Here is a 17,408-nt window from a genome sequence, read left to right as displayed (position 1 = left end):
AAAAAAAAAAAAAGGATTGGTTTAGGTGATGTCAATTATTGCTAGCATTTTTAGTCCTGACAATAATTTCATGGTTATGCAGGAAAATGTTCTTAATTTGAAAGAAATGTGTATATGTTTAGGGGGAAATGTCATGTTTTTAAAATACTTTAGCCAAAAATATGAAGCAATGGGAAAATATTGTTAAATTTAGGTGACAGGTACATGGCAATCCACTACACTCTTCTAAATTTTCCCGTTTGCATTCCTTCACAATTAAAAAAAGATAAATGCTTAGAAAAAAAAGTCTTTCAAAAGCTGCTTTCTATATATGCAATCTTTAAAAGATAACAAAACCGTGCATTTACCATATTAAAATGTTATAAAACAGACAAAACTGAAAATCCAATTTTCTGAATGTGACCATTCCTGTATTTTATTTCGATTATTTATGTTTACTGGGCTTAAGGTTCTAGAAATAATTTTCAATACTTATATTATAGTTGCCCCCCCAAATTAGTAACATCAAGAACACGCAGGAATTTTTTTTTTCTGAATCTACTTGCTGTATAAAGACCTACTCCCTATACTCCTTTATAGGCCTGTTTATCCTTGAGGTCTTGCTTAAGGTCTAGCTTAACGGTCTCCTACTTGAGAAAGCCTCCCCAGGGTGCAGGATTCCAACAAACTAAGTTAGCACTTACCAAAACCACTGTTATCACACCTGTCACAATGTAACATAAATGTTTGTGTGTCCACTACCATGGGAAAATGTAAGAGAACAAGAACTATGTCCTTCTCATCCATTTATTAACATTTTTTTAGATTTTATTTAAATTCTAGTTAACAAAGTGTATTAGTTTCAGACGTAGAATTTAGTGATCAATTGCATATAACACCCAGTACTCATCACATCAAGTTCCCTCCTTAATGCCCATCACCCAGTTACCCCATCCCCCCACCCACCTCCCCTCCAGCAACCCTGTTTGTTCCCTATAATTAAGAACCTCTTATAGTTTGCATCCCTGTTTTTATCTTTTTTCCCTTCCCTTCTCCTATGTTCATGTTTTGTTTCTTAAATTCCAGGAGCAAAATCCTATGGCATTTGTCTTTCTCTGACTTATTTCATTTAGTGTAATATGCTCTGGTTCCATCCACATTGTTGCAAATGGCAAGATTTCCACCTTTTTGATATCTAATATTCCATTGGATATATATCCCACATCTTTATCCATCATCAGTTGATGGACATTTGGGCTCTTTCTATACCTTGACTATTGTAGATAATGCTGCAATAAACATCGGGGTGCATCTGCCCCCTTTGAATCAGCATTTTTATTCCCTTTGAGTGAATATCTAGTACTGCAATTGCTGGGTTGTAGGCCATCTCTATTTTTAACTTTGTGAGGGAGTTTCATAGTTTTCCAGAGGGGCTGCACCAGTTTGCACTGCCACCAACAGTGTAAGAGAGTTCCCTTCTCCTCATCCTTGCCAACAACTGTTATTTCTTGAGTTGCTAATTTTAGCCATTCTGACCAGTGTAAGGTGGCATCTCATTGTGGTTTTGATTTGTATTTCCCTGACAATGAGCGATCTTGAGCATTTTTTCATGTGTCTGTTGGCCACTTGTATGTCGTCTTTGGAGAAACGTCTATGTCTTCTGTCTTAACTGAATTTTTTATTTTTTGGATGTTAGGTTTAGTAAGTTTTTTATAGATTCTGGATACTAGACTGTTAGCCAATGTCATTTGCAAATATCTTCTCCCATTCTGTTGGTTGCCATTTAGTCTTGTTGTTGGTTTCCTTTGCTGTGCAGAAATTTTTTATCCTGATGAAGTCCCAATAGTTCATTTTTGCCTTTGTTTCTCCTGCATCTGGAGATGTTGAGTAAGAAGTTGCTGTGGCTGAGGTCAAAGAGGTTGCTGCCTGTGTCCTCCTCTAGGGTTTTTGATGGATTCCTGCCTCACATTTAGGTCTTTTAACTGTTTTGAGTTTATTTTTGTGTATGCTGTAAGAAAGTAGTCCAGTTTAATTCTCTTGCATGTTGCTGCCCAATTTTCCCAAAATCATTTCTTAAAGAGACTTTTTTCCATTGGATATTCTTTCCTGCTTTGTCGAAGATGAGTTGACCATAGAGTTGAGGGTCCATTTCTGGTTTCTCTGTTCTGTTCCATTTATCTGTGTTTTTGTGCCAGTACCACACTGTCTTGATGATCACAGTTTTGTAATATATCTTTGAAGTCTGGAATTGTGATGCCTCCAGCTTTGGTTTTCTTTTTCAACATTACTGTGGCTGTTTGGTTCCATAAAATTTTAGGTTTGTTCTAGTGCTATGAAAAGTGCTGGTGTTATTTTGATAGGGATTGCATTGAATGTGTAGATTGCTTTGGGTAGTGTAGATATTTAATATTTTTCTTCCAATCATGAGTACATAATGTTCTTCCATTTTTTTGTGTCTTCCTCGATTTTTTTTCGTTTGTGTTCTCTAGTTTTCAGAGTACAGACTAGTATTCCATTGTACCTGTCTCTATATATACACATCTTCTTTGTCCATTCATCAGTCGATGGACAACTGGGGTCTTACCATATTTTGGCTATTGTGGACATTGCTACTATACACACTGGGGTCCAGGTGCTCCTTCAAATCACTATTTTGTATCCTTTGGATAAATACCTAGTAGTGCAATTGCTGGGTCATAAGGTAGCTCTATATTTAACTTTTTGAGGAACTTCTTTGTTGCTTCCGGTGCTTAGCAAGGTCTCTCCTCTGCCCAGTCCCCAGCCCCCACTCATCTACTCTCTGGCGAAGTCCTCTTCATCCTTCAGCACAACCATCAGGTTTTTCTGAGGGGCCTTCCCTAGCCACCTAATGAAGATTTCCCTTTACTCTCTCCTTTAGCATTCAGCCATTGATAGCACTCATCACAATGGGTAGTAATCATCACAATGGCAACAAGTACTTTTATTTGTGCTTGTTTCTTAAATTTCACTCTCCTTCCATAAGACCATAAGCTCCATGCATCCAGGCATGTTTCTTTTATTCACTCCCAGTATATTCGGTGCCAAGTACAGTGCCTGATACAAAGTAGGGCAATTATAAATACTGTGTTGAATGAATCAACGAATCTCGTCGTTTGTACTCAGATTTTAGTGAGAGTCAGTGCTTACTGAATGAATGCCACACTGCTAATAGTCATAAAATTAAAACGCGAATGAAACGAACATGATGGCTCACCGGACTTGACTGAACAATACAAGGGTTGGTGATGGTGCACACAATCTTCTCATCACCTTGGAAGTGGGTAAGATGACCCCAGTTTTCCACAGAGTCATGAAGAGACAGAGATCTATGCCTCTCATTTCAGAGGGCAGAAGAGAGGATGGTTGGTAGTAGGACAATCATCTGAAATGGCTGGGAAGTTATTTCTTTGCTATTGTAGTCTTGTGGAAACTATTGCCATGGATCAAATGCTGAAAGCCTATGGGCCACCTGTGGTTAAGTATCTTTTAGGGTAATGCCATCTCTGCTCTGGTACTTAACCTTACAAATGCATGTATGTACACATACACACAGTCCACATTTAGTCATTTATAAAGCTCACTGATCTTTTTTCACTTCCATCCCCATGTGCAATCGCATTTTGGAATCTTTACACTTTCATTTTTTTGCTGTATCCACCACCTGAAACCCTCTCCTGTCCTTACCCTTCAGCCTATATCTCACAATAAAATCATTTTTATAATCCTCTAATTCTTTAATAAACCTCCCCTCCCCCACCGCCATGAACCTGTCGGTTCCTAACGGTCAGGGCTTGTGGCCGACCTGCTATATAACCACTACAGAAAAGTCAGTGCAGTGCGCACACGAGTTTCTACTTACTGATACAACAACACATTGTTTAAGTAAACAGCAGTTATGGTAAATGACATCTTTCTCAGCTTGATTTCAGTGTCAAACATAATTAAGACACCAGAAAACAGACATTCATACAAGGAAGGAAGGAAAGCTCTCACAAATGTATTTTCATGAAATTATCCCTCAAACTGTAAATAACCTATGTTTCAGTATTTTCAGAAGTAGGAAAAAAAATATCTTTAAGTAGAATTCTGTACTAAGTTGTATGATACTGGCCTGTTATGTTGAGCACTGTATTCCTCTTTACTGGCCCTCACTGCAAACTCTTCTCCTGCCGTTCCCTGCCCCAGGAATCTTTTCTTCACTTTCTGCTTTTTGAAATCACACACATACACACACGTGTGTGTGTGTATATATATGTACACACATATATACATACATACACACACACACACACATATACATATATACACATGTATTTCAAGGTTCAGCCCAAATATCTACAAGTATTTCCTGACCATCCTGAGCAGGAATGAATTTGTTCCTCTCAAGTCCAAAACTACTTTGTTACTGTGATGAATAATTTACAGGCGAGGGAGGCTGGCATAACAGAGCTTGGCTTTGGATTGAGAGACTCAAGCTTTTCTATTTTTTAGGTCTGTGACAAGGCAAAGACATGTTTCTCTATTATCCCCTTTTGGGTGGTACGTTGATTTCCTGTCCACCTGTTCACCGAGGGAAAAGTCTTGAGGTCCCAGCTTCACAAAGGAATCTCCTGTCAGAGCTCCTGCCTTGCCTAAGACATGGGGCTGTATGCTCCCGCCCCCGTACAGCCACTGAGGGAGAAAGCTCTCCAGGGTTTGGTAAAAATTAACAGGGAGAAAGACAGCTTTTGTATTTGCTTATCTCCTAGAATGTCTGCTTTTATTTCATTTTTGGCCCTAGCAGAATCTTTTTCATGCCTGCCCAGAAGTAGTACTAATTTTATCCATCGTTTGTATCATCTTTGTGGATTCAACTGGAAGGATCACTCAGAAATTATCCTGATATATATATGTGTGTGTATATATATATATATCTCCTGTATATAGCTAGATTTAATATAATCATATCATTAGGCTGTTATAAAAGCCAGAAGATTTTCATGGGCAAAAAATAAATAATTGTCATCAAACTCCTCATAAACTCTAGGAAACAAAGAGAAGAATCCCTTCTCCAAGTACTTTATTTTGGAAGGCTAGGGGAGAAGCAAGAACAGAAACATTAAATCTACCTCTATCTGAGAAATTCTCAACTGTGTTTCTTGAAACTGACAGCTTAGGTAGAAAGATATCGAAGATGTGTGGCGAATACTATATCTAACTAAAATTCTGTTTCTGAATGTAAGAGTGGAATATTCTGAGAGCTAAAGGCTCCCAGGAATTGGTTCATGGGTGCACTTAAAGCTCATGAGATTTAGTATCCCTGCTAAATACTAAAATGCGAAAAGCACACACAATTCAAGTTTTCATCTGAACCACTTGATAGATACTAGGACTCAGAAAACCACCTGCAATGCTACCAGCGCCTCCTGCTGCCAGGATGGAGATTGGAAAGGAAACACAGCAGGTTCTTGCTACCAGCCAAGTCATTAATTGCGTTACCTCCTCCAGAGCCAGAAAGACTAGGGTCCATTAATGGTAATATGATATGGAATATAGCTCACAGCACAATATGAGGAAATAAAATTTTTCGACAGACAAACATTGCTTTAGTTGACAGTTTATTAAATACACTATATTTGTACCTTATTCTGTAGTTTTTTTAAATCATTCACACAGGGACTTAGTAAAAACGTACTTTATAGAAAACCATCTGCAAAACTAAAATAAAAATAAGAACGCACATTTTACACACATATTAGATAAACTGCTGGAAATCTTAGGAATTATTTTAATGAAGGTGATTGTAAAACATGAAGTGCCTCGACTTTATCAAATCTGACACCAGACCATGACTTCAGAAGTGTTAATGTTGAAACGTGGATGCAAAAGTGTCTATTAACAAAACTGTTCGATCTAACAGTGCTTGAGAAACAGGACAAAATAAAGTATTATTTTTCTTCTACAGATACTTTTCTAAATCCATTTGCTAAGCACTCTCCCTCCCATTCAGAGAATTAATTGTGCGGGCTGATGAGGCAATGAAAAAACAAACTAGAGCCTATTTACAAAACATGCAAAGGGAGAATTTTAAGTAGGTGTTTGTTACTGCAGAACTGCTTAAAAGTGACTACAGCTGAGTGAGAGTTATCCCCCCTCCTTTCTGGAAGAAATACATGTTCAGGGCATGGACTATAAAACGGCATACAATGCAAAGACAGAAACAAAGAAGTTTGCAAATTCTTTATATTTCCAGCTGTTGAGACAATATTTTTGAGAGCTGAGGTTACCTCTAGCGGCGAAACCAGAGCCAGCTATTAAGCAGCCAGAATGCTACAGTAATTGAATACATGACCATTTCTCTTTTAGCACGCTCTTTGTTCTCCTCTTCTAGAAGCTGTAGACGTCTATTTAGTTTGATTATCTAAGTGAAAAACAACAACAAAAGAGGAACTTTAATGCAAGGAACAATTAGGTTCTTATAAAGCAGTAGGATTTTTTCAGAAAAATTCTCATAAACATGGAAAGTTTCATTTGGGACAAAATAAACTACACGTAGAGAAAGTATTACCCATGACAGTTTAAATTCACTGAAATCATATTCTCCTTTTTCTTTCTCCAAATTTCTGAGTCAGAAAAAATGCATTTTCCTTCCTCGATTAAATGTGAGGTAAGGAAACTATTGCATACTGCATGCTATTCGGACAGAGAAGACCAAGTACACATTCAGGCAGGCCTAGCACAGCAGAAAGAACAAGGAGGGCTCCTGCTCCTTTCTATAAGCTTATTTGGTCCCATGGGATACAGGGTTCTTACACTAAACAATCCATTTTACTGCCAATGAAAAACATTGGCATTGATTTTGCATCATTAAAATATTTTTATCTGGGCTTATCTGAGAAGCATCAACACCAACTTTTGAATATTTCACTCTGAGAGTGGGTTACATTTTGTCTTGAAGCCAGGTGGCCTAGGAGTTCCTCACGGCTAGACTAGACAAAACGGACTGCAGGTTGCTGAGTATCCACCTTGGCAACGGAGCAAAGACAGCTGCAGAAGCAGTGGCTTCCAACGCTGCCAGGGTCACAAATGGGAATTCTGTAGAATCTTCTCAGGACTCCGTTTTCGTTACTGGTCTCAGAAACTCATAGTTTCCCAGCTGGCTTTCTACTATTTTTAAATTCTCACAGAACGTGTGTGACTTGTTTATAATGACTGTATCTTTGTCCTCTACTCATTTACCCTCTAAGCTAAGGATTGAATGGATGTTGTTAAAACTTGGAAGCTCTTAATACACTCTCAAAAAGGCAAGGTCGTTGGTATACTGGTGAATTCAATGACAAATGCCAAAGAAACTCTTCTTCTTCAAAGGCAAGGTGCAAATAAATATATGAAAATACCTAAGAACTTATACCATCCATTTGTTTTAGTAAGTGTGACTCCATATACAAAAGTAATATTTCAGGCAGCCCACGTGGCTCAGTGGTTTAGCGCCACCTTCAGTCTAGGGCATGATCCTGGAGACCCGGGATAGAGTCCCATGTCAGGCTCCTTGCATGGAGCCTGCTCTTCTGTCTGTGTCTCTGCCTCTCTCTCTCTGTGTCTCGAATGAATGAATGAATGAATGAATGAATAAATAAATAAATAAATAAATACATAAATATTTTTAAAAAGTAGTATTTCCAGGGCACCTGGGTGGCTCAGTTGGTTAAGCACCTGCCTTCAGCTCAGGTCATGATCCCAAGTTCCCTGCTCAGCAGGGAGTCTGCTTCTCCCTCAGCCTCTTGGTTTCAGCTTAGGTCATGATCTTAGGATTGTGAGGCTCAAAGCTCAGGCCTATGTTAGGCTCAGAGAGCAATCTGCTAAAGTTTCTCTCTCCCCCTACCTTTCCCTGTGCTTGCTCATGCTCACTTGCTCTCTAAATAAAATAAATAAATCTTTTTTTAAAAAATGGAAGTCTATTATGGTGCATTAAACAGCTTGACAAAATATTTCAACTCATGGCTTCCACAGGAGAGAAAAATGATAGAACGTTACAAATTATCATTTAAAATACTGTCTGAATAGAATTTAGGATCACATCCTGTTTGTTACATTAAATACCTGTCGTCTTAATGAAGCTGCATCTACAACAGTCATGTCATCTGAAGTTCCTTCAATTGTTGTATCTATATGCGAAATGCCATGCCTAGCAGATAAGAAATAAAAATACAATTTAATATTAGAATAGAACTAAGTATCTGGCAAGTCATGTCACGTGTGGGGCAACGCTCAAAGAATTGTTCAAAAGGCTGATTATTTCACAATGTGAGTAACTAAAATATTTTACCATCTGAACTGGCACTAACAAAGGAAAGTAGAAGAAACAGCAAAAGTATTTTGAGCAATGATTTAAGAGCTGCCACTCTAGGATATAACAATGCATAACTTTTCTACACACTTAACGTGCGCATGTAGTTCCACAGGAGTCCTGCTGAGACCCACTGGCAGGGAACACAAAGTAAACTAATTCTAGCTAAAAAAAACAAGACAGACCTTTTTATTTCTCCCTTCTTCTTACTGCCTCTTCTCTTGCCACATCTACTCTTTCCTTATTTCTAATTACCTATCTTGACTGCGTCTTCCACAGAAGCAATGATAAAATCACTTGAGGACATCTTGTCACTACATTCAGATCCAGAACTGGCTCAATGATAATCACTAAGAGGCTGTGTATAAAATAATACTGGAAATCCACTAACAACAACTCCAGAGAAGGCACAGTCAAAACTACTTTTGCATTGACAGTTACTGCTGAAAGAGCACTGATTTTTAAGTGCATGATGAAAAACCTCTGAGAAACAAATACACACAAATGATGTTCTTCCCCTTTGCCTGGATTTCCACTTCTTAAGCTTATTTTAATTAACGGCTTAACTGAGATATAATTTACATGCCATATGATTCACCTCACATGTTTATATCCTCATTATTTTAATCCTGTATGGTTATTTCAGTACCATGGCATGGTAACTTTCCTGAATGAGCAGAATATAAATAAATTGAATTAAAAAGTAACTCTTTTGTGATCCACGGAGAGTTGACACATGGATCATATATTCTGATCTTTCAAGCAAGTCCCCATTACAAAATGCACATTACCACACAAAGGGGTATGAAGAGAATTATAGCTTTCATCCAGAGATGTTAAGGACAAGTCTATGCAGAAAATCCTTTTGTTTCATATGCTGTTGAAAATTTAATAAAATATGTAGAACAGAATTTCCTATTTCATAATCTTCCAATGTGTTCCCAGCCAGGGTCATCATTCTAAACACCAAGGATAGCAACTTGTGTTGCAGTTTCAAGGACTGACAGTGTGCGTGGACTCTAGATAATCTAGAACAATCTCTAAATGTTCCTTTTATGGCGAAATGAACTCGCTTTCTCATTTAACCGCCCCTTTCTTCACCATAAGAGTAAATATCCTCTAATACTGAGAACTGCATCAGTGAGGTAAATTAAGTGAGCAGATGCTGGGACTATGGGTTTATACATTTCTGAGTTACTTATTCGTTTACACACTAAGACAGAATTATTAAAAATTAGAGGAGAAAATAAGGGTTGAAGATTCCTTTTCTCTATACTTGATCTTCAAAATAAAACTTTTCTATTTCCCCAAGATTAAGATAGAGAGATAAAACTGGGCGGGGTGGGGGTAGGACAGGAAGCAGTGGCTTCAAAGGTAAAAGGATCTCAGCCGAACAGAGAAGGAAGTGTAAGTGACAGGGATTGCTCAATTTAAGTCGTGAATTAAGTAAGGTGTTAAATATCTGTAAAGGAAATCTTTGTCTGCAAAGAAATCTAGGGATATGGCGATAGGCTTTACCTATAACTCAGTTTACAACAGAAAACATCATTACTTTAAGGTGTGTTTTAAACTAAAAGCTGTATTTATCAGAACTAAAAAAATATTAGAAATGCTAAGTCAGATCAAGGACTGAATGTTCTTTCACAGAAAGAGAAAAGGATCATAAACTTAAGTTCCAACTTTAGGGAACTATGCAAGGGTAAACTTATAATGGATTGAATTAATACTGTGAAAGAAACCAGTCGGCCAGGGTAAGGCGCCACTAAGGACACACGTTTCAATTCCTCTAATCTGAATTCAGTGTTAAGAAACTGATGTTTCCTTCTTTTCTTGCCTAAAAATCAATATGCCATAATCCTCTCATCATAGAAATAAATGCAGTTTTAAATCTCCTGCAACAGATCGTACATTTCTGCTTAAGATAAAATCAGCTCTGAAAAAAAATGACAGTAATGGTATCTGTGAATACCAATTTTCTTTTCCCCAGAAGAAGGAAAATGGGGATTTTGGCACCTTAGAACCTTAAGTATTCCTATGTGCCATTCTATCTGTCCTTGCCCGTGACGGGAAGAAATAATTACTCAGGCTGAGAAGCATGTCTGAAAGAGCTAAGGGTAAAAATAAAAGAGGGAAAAGCTTAAATCAACAGGTGACAAAAACCCTTCAAACTAAATTCCTTTTCTAAATGTTGAACTTTCTAGATTGTGAATCCTAATTTCCCCCAATTTAAGGCGATGCCTTACACACAGGTTTCTCTACACACAAGTGACACTACAATTAACAACTAAAAAGGAAATGGTAGACAGACCCCCGAGCAACAATTAAAATGATGCACATAAAAGATAGAAGATGACTTTTTGTGTTTCAGTGTGATTCTCTATGTCACTAAAACTATATTTAAATAAAATATCTCAGATGTTCTACGATACCGTAACTGTCACGCATTTTTCTTCAGATTGTAGTAGACAGATGTCATGACTGATCTAACTCACTGTTCTCAGAGAAAAAAGCAGGATGTACTCAGGAAAACTGCAGAAGTTCCCGCCATAATATAAAGGCACGGCTACTACATGCATTTTATCCTGCAAAATACAAATTCAGTCAACTATTTACCCTGGTAATTACAAAGTCTCAAAATTTACCTGACGTTGTCATGATGAGGATTAGAAGTGGCGGCAGCAGACCCACCACGCAACACAGGTCTAAGGCAGGTTTTTGCGGAAGAAGGCACAAGACAGAATCAGGAAACAGAGAAGTAATAAAATAAAGGCAAAAACAAGACAAAAAAAAGGTCAAATAGGATTATATTGTATGTTTCAATACAATATAATAGCTTTCAAATACTTTAAAAATCTTTGTTATCACATGGCCTCTATTTTGATTTTCATAAATTTAATGTTTCACCAGAGGCTAAAAAAACAAAAGGAATCTCTCTTGTGTGACAAGATAGCACAGACATAAAAAAATTTTCTTTGGTGCCTGTATTTTAATTTATGAAATTCAAGATAGAGGACAGCCCAGTTTAAAAAGTTTAATTTCTCTTTTCTAGCTGGAAAAAGAAAATCACCAGCAACTTTAGAAGCATGTCATCGACCGGTCAGTAGCACCTGCATAATCATGGTTGCTCATCTGATAACAACAGCTCTGTCTTGGAAACTGAACATTTCAAAGTAACTCCCATTTCCCCCAATTCCTTCCCACCCACCTCATTCATTTCATTCATGCCTGAGCTCTTAATGGAGCTGTGCCTCATTCAAACCTCAGCTCTCAAGAGCAAACTGCAAGCGTAGGTTCTGGAGCTGAGGTGATCAGAGGACAAGCTTTGGGGGATATGCTATGGCACATTATAGGACAATCAAATATATGAGTCTCCTCTTGAGACAACCAGGAGTGACATACAGGGCTACTGGGAACGAAGACTAACGTACACTGGAAAACTTTGTGGGGATTTTCATGTTTCAGTGCATACTTTGCTTCTAGAGGATAGTTCTCTAACTAGGTGGCAATAACCTTTTCAATTAACTTCATTTTTTTAACAATCAGAAAACAAAAGCTCTCTGTGGTTGCTGGTCAATTCCCCAAAAAGTAGTCAGCAATATTTACAAGAGAAAGGAGGCTTGGTGATAGAGTCCATATAAGGATTTTAAGAATTATTATGTTCTATTTTAAATGTCTCATTCTCTAAGTACTGATGAAATTTTGCCTGAACTTAAGTATTAAGGCAATACTTAATTATAGTAAACATTTAATACCAAACAAATTAGTTTTTTCTGTAAGTTGGTACAGCTGTAGAATTTTGGCTACAATACAAATCACTGTTTTGTCTAGTTTATTTATACAAGAAAATTTTAATGTTTAGCTTGTACATTTCCTAAAGGCATTATTGGTGCTTAAATTTCTGGAGCCCAGAGGATAAGAGATTCAGAGACTTTTGGGGGAGACATGTTAGACTTCTATCGTGATGGCTAAAGAACAGTGAGAAATCACATATGTTTGAAACAGGCTTTTAAATTGTCCCATCCTACTCATATACTTACTCTGTGGCATTAGGAAAATATACTTCACTACCATCTTACATTACACTAATACAAAAATGGTGAACTAAATGAAGCCCCTGCCGTGTGCTACCCAAAACTCTTACTAAAAAACTCATACTGGTATGTTCAAATGGATCTGCCATACTCAAAATATTCCACCACAGAGATTTCCCTTTTATAATGCAGAGCCAGAAAATAATACAGTTACCTTTCACAACGTATTTCATTTTGTCTTCTCACACTGGCAATTGACACATATAATATAAAAGTAAATTAGACAGGTATTTGGCAAAGTCAGAAACTTCAAGTACCACTTTCTACCATAAGTATGATTTAATACATTAAAAAATCTTTTTAAAATTTGATAATATGTTTGACAATAATGTTTTGTACTTAAAGCAGCAAAAGGGAAAGAGATTCAAGGGTTTCAAGCATTAACTTGTATATTGACATTTTTGAGTAAATTAAGTGCTCTGACTTAATAAAGTATGTGCTTTTTCACTGAAAAAATGGACAGTTATGGTAAATAAACAGTAATATATATGCATACTTGCAAAAATATTAATTATTCATACAATGGTTTCATATTCTACTCACTCAAAGCCAATATAATCTGCTCAAGAAAAACTGTATAAAAATAATCAAGCCCCTTCTAAAAATAAAGCTTAAGCATGCTAAGCATGACTAATCTGTTGATATTTAAATAATGTTCTTACATGAGAATTAAGTTTCTTTTTTTAATGTTAATATTTTGCGTTGGAGAATAAGATATGGAGCTCCAGCAGATGTCAGGAGACATGGGCATATCCTGACCAGCCAAGGACTAAATCATAATAGCGTAACAGCATTTAAATTTTTGATACATCACAATTTTCCAAATGCACAGCACTGACCTGTGTAAATAAACTTTTCTAAGGTGTACCAAGGATTTAGCTTTGTCTCCGTATGGAGCTTGGTTTTAGATCAATAAGATCTCAGTAGATGAGAAAACAAAAATATAGTAATAAACCTTTCCACAGTGTTCCTTAAAGTGTCAACTAAAAATTGTTCTTCCGTGAAGCACTGTGAATCTGCAGTTTTTAATGATAATAAGGCAGGCAGGAAGATTTTTTCTTTCTTTCTTTCTGCCAGATAGTTCTAGCTTAATTTAACTGTACCCTAAAGTGAGGGCAGAAGACCTAAGATAGGATATTGCATTAGCATAAATGCCAAGAGTAATAAAAGAAAAGAAAAAATGTTGTACAGAGCAAGGAACATAAAAGCACTTAAAACTTTAGAAGTATTATTTTAATAATCATGCAAGTAGAACATTATCCAAATTTCACATTCCTAATTCTTATATCTGCAAAGTCATGCCAGACAGCTCTCTGATAGAAATAAAACTGATTTGGTACTTGCAATTCTGATTAAGTCTTGTTCAACATTTAGATAAAGCATTTAAATATAATCACAAAAAAAAAGGAACCCTTTCAATAATGAAAGCATCCAGTAAGACAAGTAACCCTCTAGGCTCCAAAGGTAACAATTAATGGTGTGTGTCCAAGAGCAAAGAAATATTAATACAATTACTTTATGAATTTTAAAAATCTCACTTAAGTGAACAAAAGATAATTCCTTTTCAGAAAATGAATTTTAAAGCTATCAATTCATGATAATTAAAAAATAAATAAATAAGACTTTATTTAGGGCTCAAAACAGTTTTTCATAATAAAAGAATACAGAGTAAATTTGACATTAGTAAGATTTCTGATTTTGTATTTTTGAACTTGAAGCAAAATCTCTTATGGAGAAGGACAGCTTTGTCAAGCTGCAATTATTTAATCCATGTACAATTTATAAGTATCTTTCTTATTCAGATATTTTCACTGTAATACCATTTGATATGACATAATTTGACCTAATAATCTGGTCTCTTCTAATGGGCCTAATTAAAAAGTGAAAGGGGACACCTGGTGAAGAATAAATTTATCTTAAGGAGGGAGGAGAAAATAGGCCTTTGGGAATACTAGTTTTTAAATGCAAGGTACTTTATATTCAATATATGTTGAAGCATCTGTCATAACACTATATAAGGAATTTGATGGAGGCCATTATTACCTGTATCTTAAATAAAAATGACGGTGGTAGGGAACAGTCTTCACAAGAACTAGAAAACTAGGCAATACTATTATTACCCCCCACCTCTTTTTTTATAGATGAAGAAAATGAGGCCTAGAGAAGCTAAGCAATTTGTCCAAGGCCATCATGCAGCTAGCTATTGAGTGAGGTCATGACGAATCTGTCTGGCCCCTGAATCCATGTCTTCTGAACCATGTTGCTTCTTACAGGATGCAAATACTCTACGACAGTCGTCTAAATCCTTAGAGAGGGGCATGCATATGTATAAGTATACACACATGCATACATAGACATGAATACACAAATAGATAGATGTATATATAATTTTTCTGTGCTATGAGCTTTCTGTTTTAAGCTCTTTCTGGTGCAGCTTTAAGTTCTAGAGTCCAAATGGATATACTACTGCATTAAGCCTGGGAAGGTTAGAAACACCAGTCCATGGTATGGACAAGTACTCATGAAGTACAGTAAAACCTCTGAGGCTTATATGAGGATCAAAAGCACTCAACAAAAAAGTTTGTTCAGAGTGAGGCACAAGACATTTCAATTTCTAAGGTAAGAATCAAGGATTATTGGAAAGGCCAGCTTAATTTACTGGGAATTCTTCAAAAGTTAACAGTCTACTAAAATGACCAAGGAAATTCAAACACTGACTCACAGAGTCACTAGATAAAATGTTTGGAGTTGAAATGAGAATGCCCATACCTTTCCCACATTATGCCCAAATTTTATCTTTTAAAAATACTATGTAGTAAAGAAGCAAGGGCAAAAAATATCTGAAATAATGGCAAAAAAAGAATTTGTATGAGCAAGTCTAAGTGAATTACTATTGATTTTACGTGAGGATGTTCTAAAGTGAGAGAAGTTACCAATACTGAAAAATATCAGTATTATCAAAAAGATAACAGCACTTGGGGTTTTTAGTACAGGCCTAGAAATCCATACCTAAAGGGAAAGTAAAAAAACGTCCTTGGCAGCTTGACTGATACTGTCTTCTCATATTTGCTTCATTAACCCAACCATATTAGTATCATCAACGATTAAATCAAAAGACTTACTAAAGAAAATCAGTATGCTTCAGTCCAACATTCTACACTCAAACCAAAAGCATGCCTCCTCATATTCCAATGGAGTCAAGTACTTAGAACAGGTTAACAAAGCCTTGGAAAAAAAATCATTATTCGTCCTGTATATAGTTATTAATTGAATACTCTCCCTGACTGAAGAGAAGCTAACAGAATCTTGTGAAATGTGAATTTTGGACAATAATTTCAAATTAAAAGAAAGCAAAGCAAGTTGTTTTAAACCACTGCATCTTGGAAAGAGACAAAGGTGCAAACACAAAAGGAAGACACCACAGTCCACTAACAAGGAGCCAAAAAAATATGCATTACAGCTAGCAAGAATCACCGATGGCCAATCACCTGCGATTTTCATCCAGCACATCCAAGATCTGCTGGTAAGCCCTACGAGTGGAAGACTGGATAAGCGACAAAATGCCTCGAGCAGAGGAAAGATTAGCTCCATCTTCAGGTAACATTTGGGGAGGACAGACCCGAACCTGTTGTGGCGACGGTGTCACACTGTTTACATAAGCACAGCAAATGAAGAGAAAAACACTCAAGTCAGATTTTCATAAAACTTCAGCTGAGCAGTTTCCCCACTTAGTATTTTAAGAATTATTCTTAGTTTTCTTGTCCCTTTACCCACCCTTCACCCTCCCCTAAGAAAACAGTCAAACCAAACAAGTTAATAAACACATTAAGTCGTTTTAAAAAACCAACAACAATGCAACATCTGTGACTGTGTAGCCTCACACATCAAATTAAACAAACTGAATATGAAAAAGCAACTTTGGAGCAGGAAGAAGACTACAGCAAGCAGTGGGTTCAACCCCAAGCTTTGGAGAAGCAGCATTCCTTACTCCATGTATGTATTCCAATCCAGTAAATCAAACGTCTAATGACCAACACTGCACTGCGACTTAAGGGTGGTGGTGAGAAGGTTAAGACGGAGAGTTCTGGCTTATAGGTGTCAGAGTTCAAACGCATGAATCAAAATAACTCCATGAAAAATGCCATTTCAAATATTTCGCAAAGACAATAGCAAGCTGAGTTTATGATGCAGAAATTAAATAAAAAATGAATTAAAGCTTCAGAAAGCCATAACAAAAGCATGTTGGTAGATTATATTAAAGCATATGTTCTCTAGCTAAATGACTAAAACATAAAGCCACTCTTAATTCTGTGCAGAGAGTGAACAGAGGCAAGACAGTTCTTAAATTATCCAGATGAATGGTAAACAACCATATCTGGGCTTCTTGGGGACAGTAATCTTAATCATTCTTAATGCGTAAGCCAAGAGTCACAATTTCTTTGGCTCTACTGCCAATGCTTCGTAAAAGCTGAACACATTTGAATGAAGCAATTTTACAGTTCTAACAAACTTTTGAGCTTGGTGTATTTTCAGAGAGCAGTTTAATGTTAGGGCCTGATCAGTTAGTTGTGTGAGGTATTTAAGTGATACCAGGACTTGGCCACCTGGTTTGTTACATTAACAGGTTTTGTTGTAACAAAAGGACTATAACCCTGGGATGTGAGCAAAACACTTTTTTTTCTCAGCATCAGGGCAAAATCCCTTAGACTAAACCTCATCCTTGTGTATTTCATCCAAAAGAATGAAAGTGGAGCAGACAGTGAACTGAAAAGAGAAAAATATTTTATTTTGACTTATGTAATCTTTTCTTACTTAAAATGCGTTTTGTTTGGAAACCACAACATAAGGGGGATAATTTCTTAAAGGGCAGCTGACATCTAATATTATTATTCCCAGAGTCCCCAGAACATTAAAAACAAAATCCACAATTTTGTGAATAACTTTGAATGTCTTGATGATCCAAAGTGAGAAGTATTATAAATAAGAAAGCC

General features: G+C 36.6%; 1 protein-coding gene across 17 annotated transcripts in view; it reads right to left on the bottom strand.

Annotated features, from left to right (window-relative positions):
- Nucleotides 1-5,580: 5,580 nt before the first annotated feature.
- The window catches only part of MFF (mitochondrial fission factor), a 30,261-nt gene continuing 18,433 nt past the window's right edge, over nt 5,581-17,408 (bottom strand). For 7 of the 17 annotated variants that reach the window (XM_077869033.1, XM_077869040.1, XM_077869037.1 and 4 more), the window contains 5 exons: nt 15,906-16,064; nt 12,572-12,604; nt 10,969-11,028; nt 8,080-8,164; nt 5,581-6,400 (listed from right to left, as the gene is read on the bottom strand). In XM_077869033.1, the coding sequence (XP_077725159.1) occupies nt 6,269-6,400; nt 8,080-8,164; nt 10,969-11,028; nt 12,572-12,604; nt 15,906-16,064 (469 nt within the window). In that variant the 3' untranslated portion in view covers nt 5,581-6,268. The remainder of the gene's footprint in view (nt 6,401-8,079; nt 8,165-10,968; nt 11,029-12,571; nt 12,605-15,905; nt 16,065-17,408) is intronic. The other 10 variants (XM_077869043.1, XM_077869046.1, XM_077869045.1 and 7 more) reach the window with 4 other exon arrangements.

Source organism: Canis aureus, chromosome 24 (assembly GCF_053574225.1).
Source record: "Canis aureus isolate CA01 chromosome 24, VMU_Caureus_v.1.0, whole genome shotgun sequence".
Taxonomy (NCBI): domain Eukaryota; kingdom Metazoa; phylum Chordata; class Mammalia; order Carnivora; family Canidae; genus Canis; species Canis aureus.
Note: the sequence above shows the minus strand (reverse complement) of the source record. Positions and strands in the feature narration are given on the sequence as shown.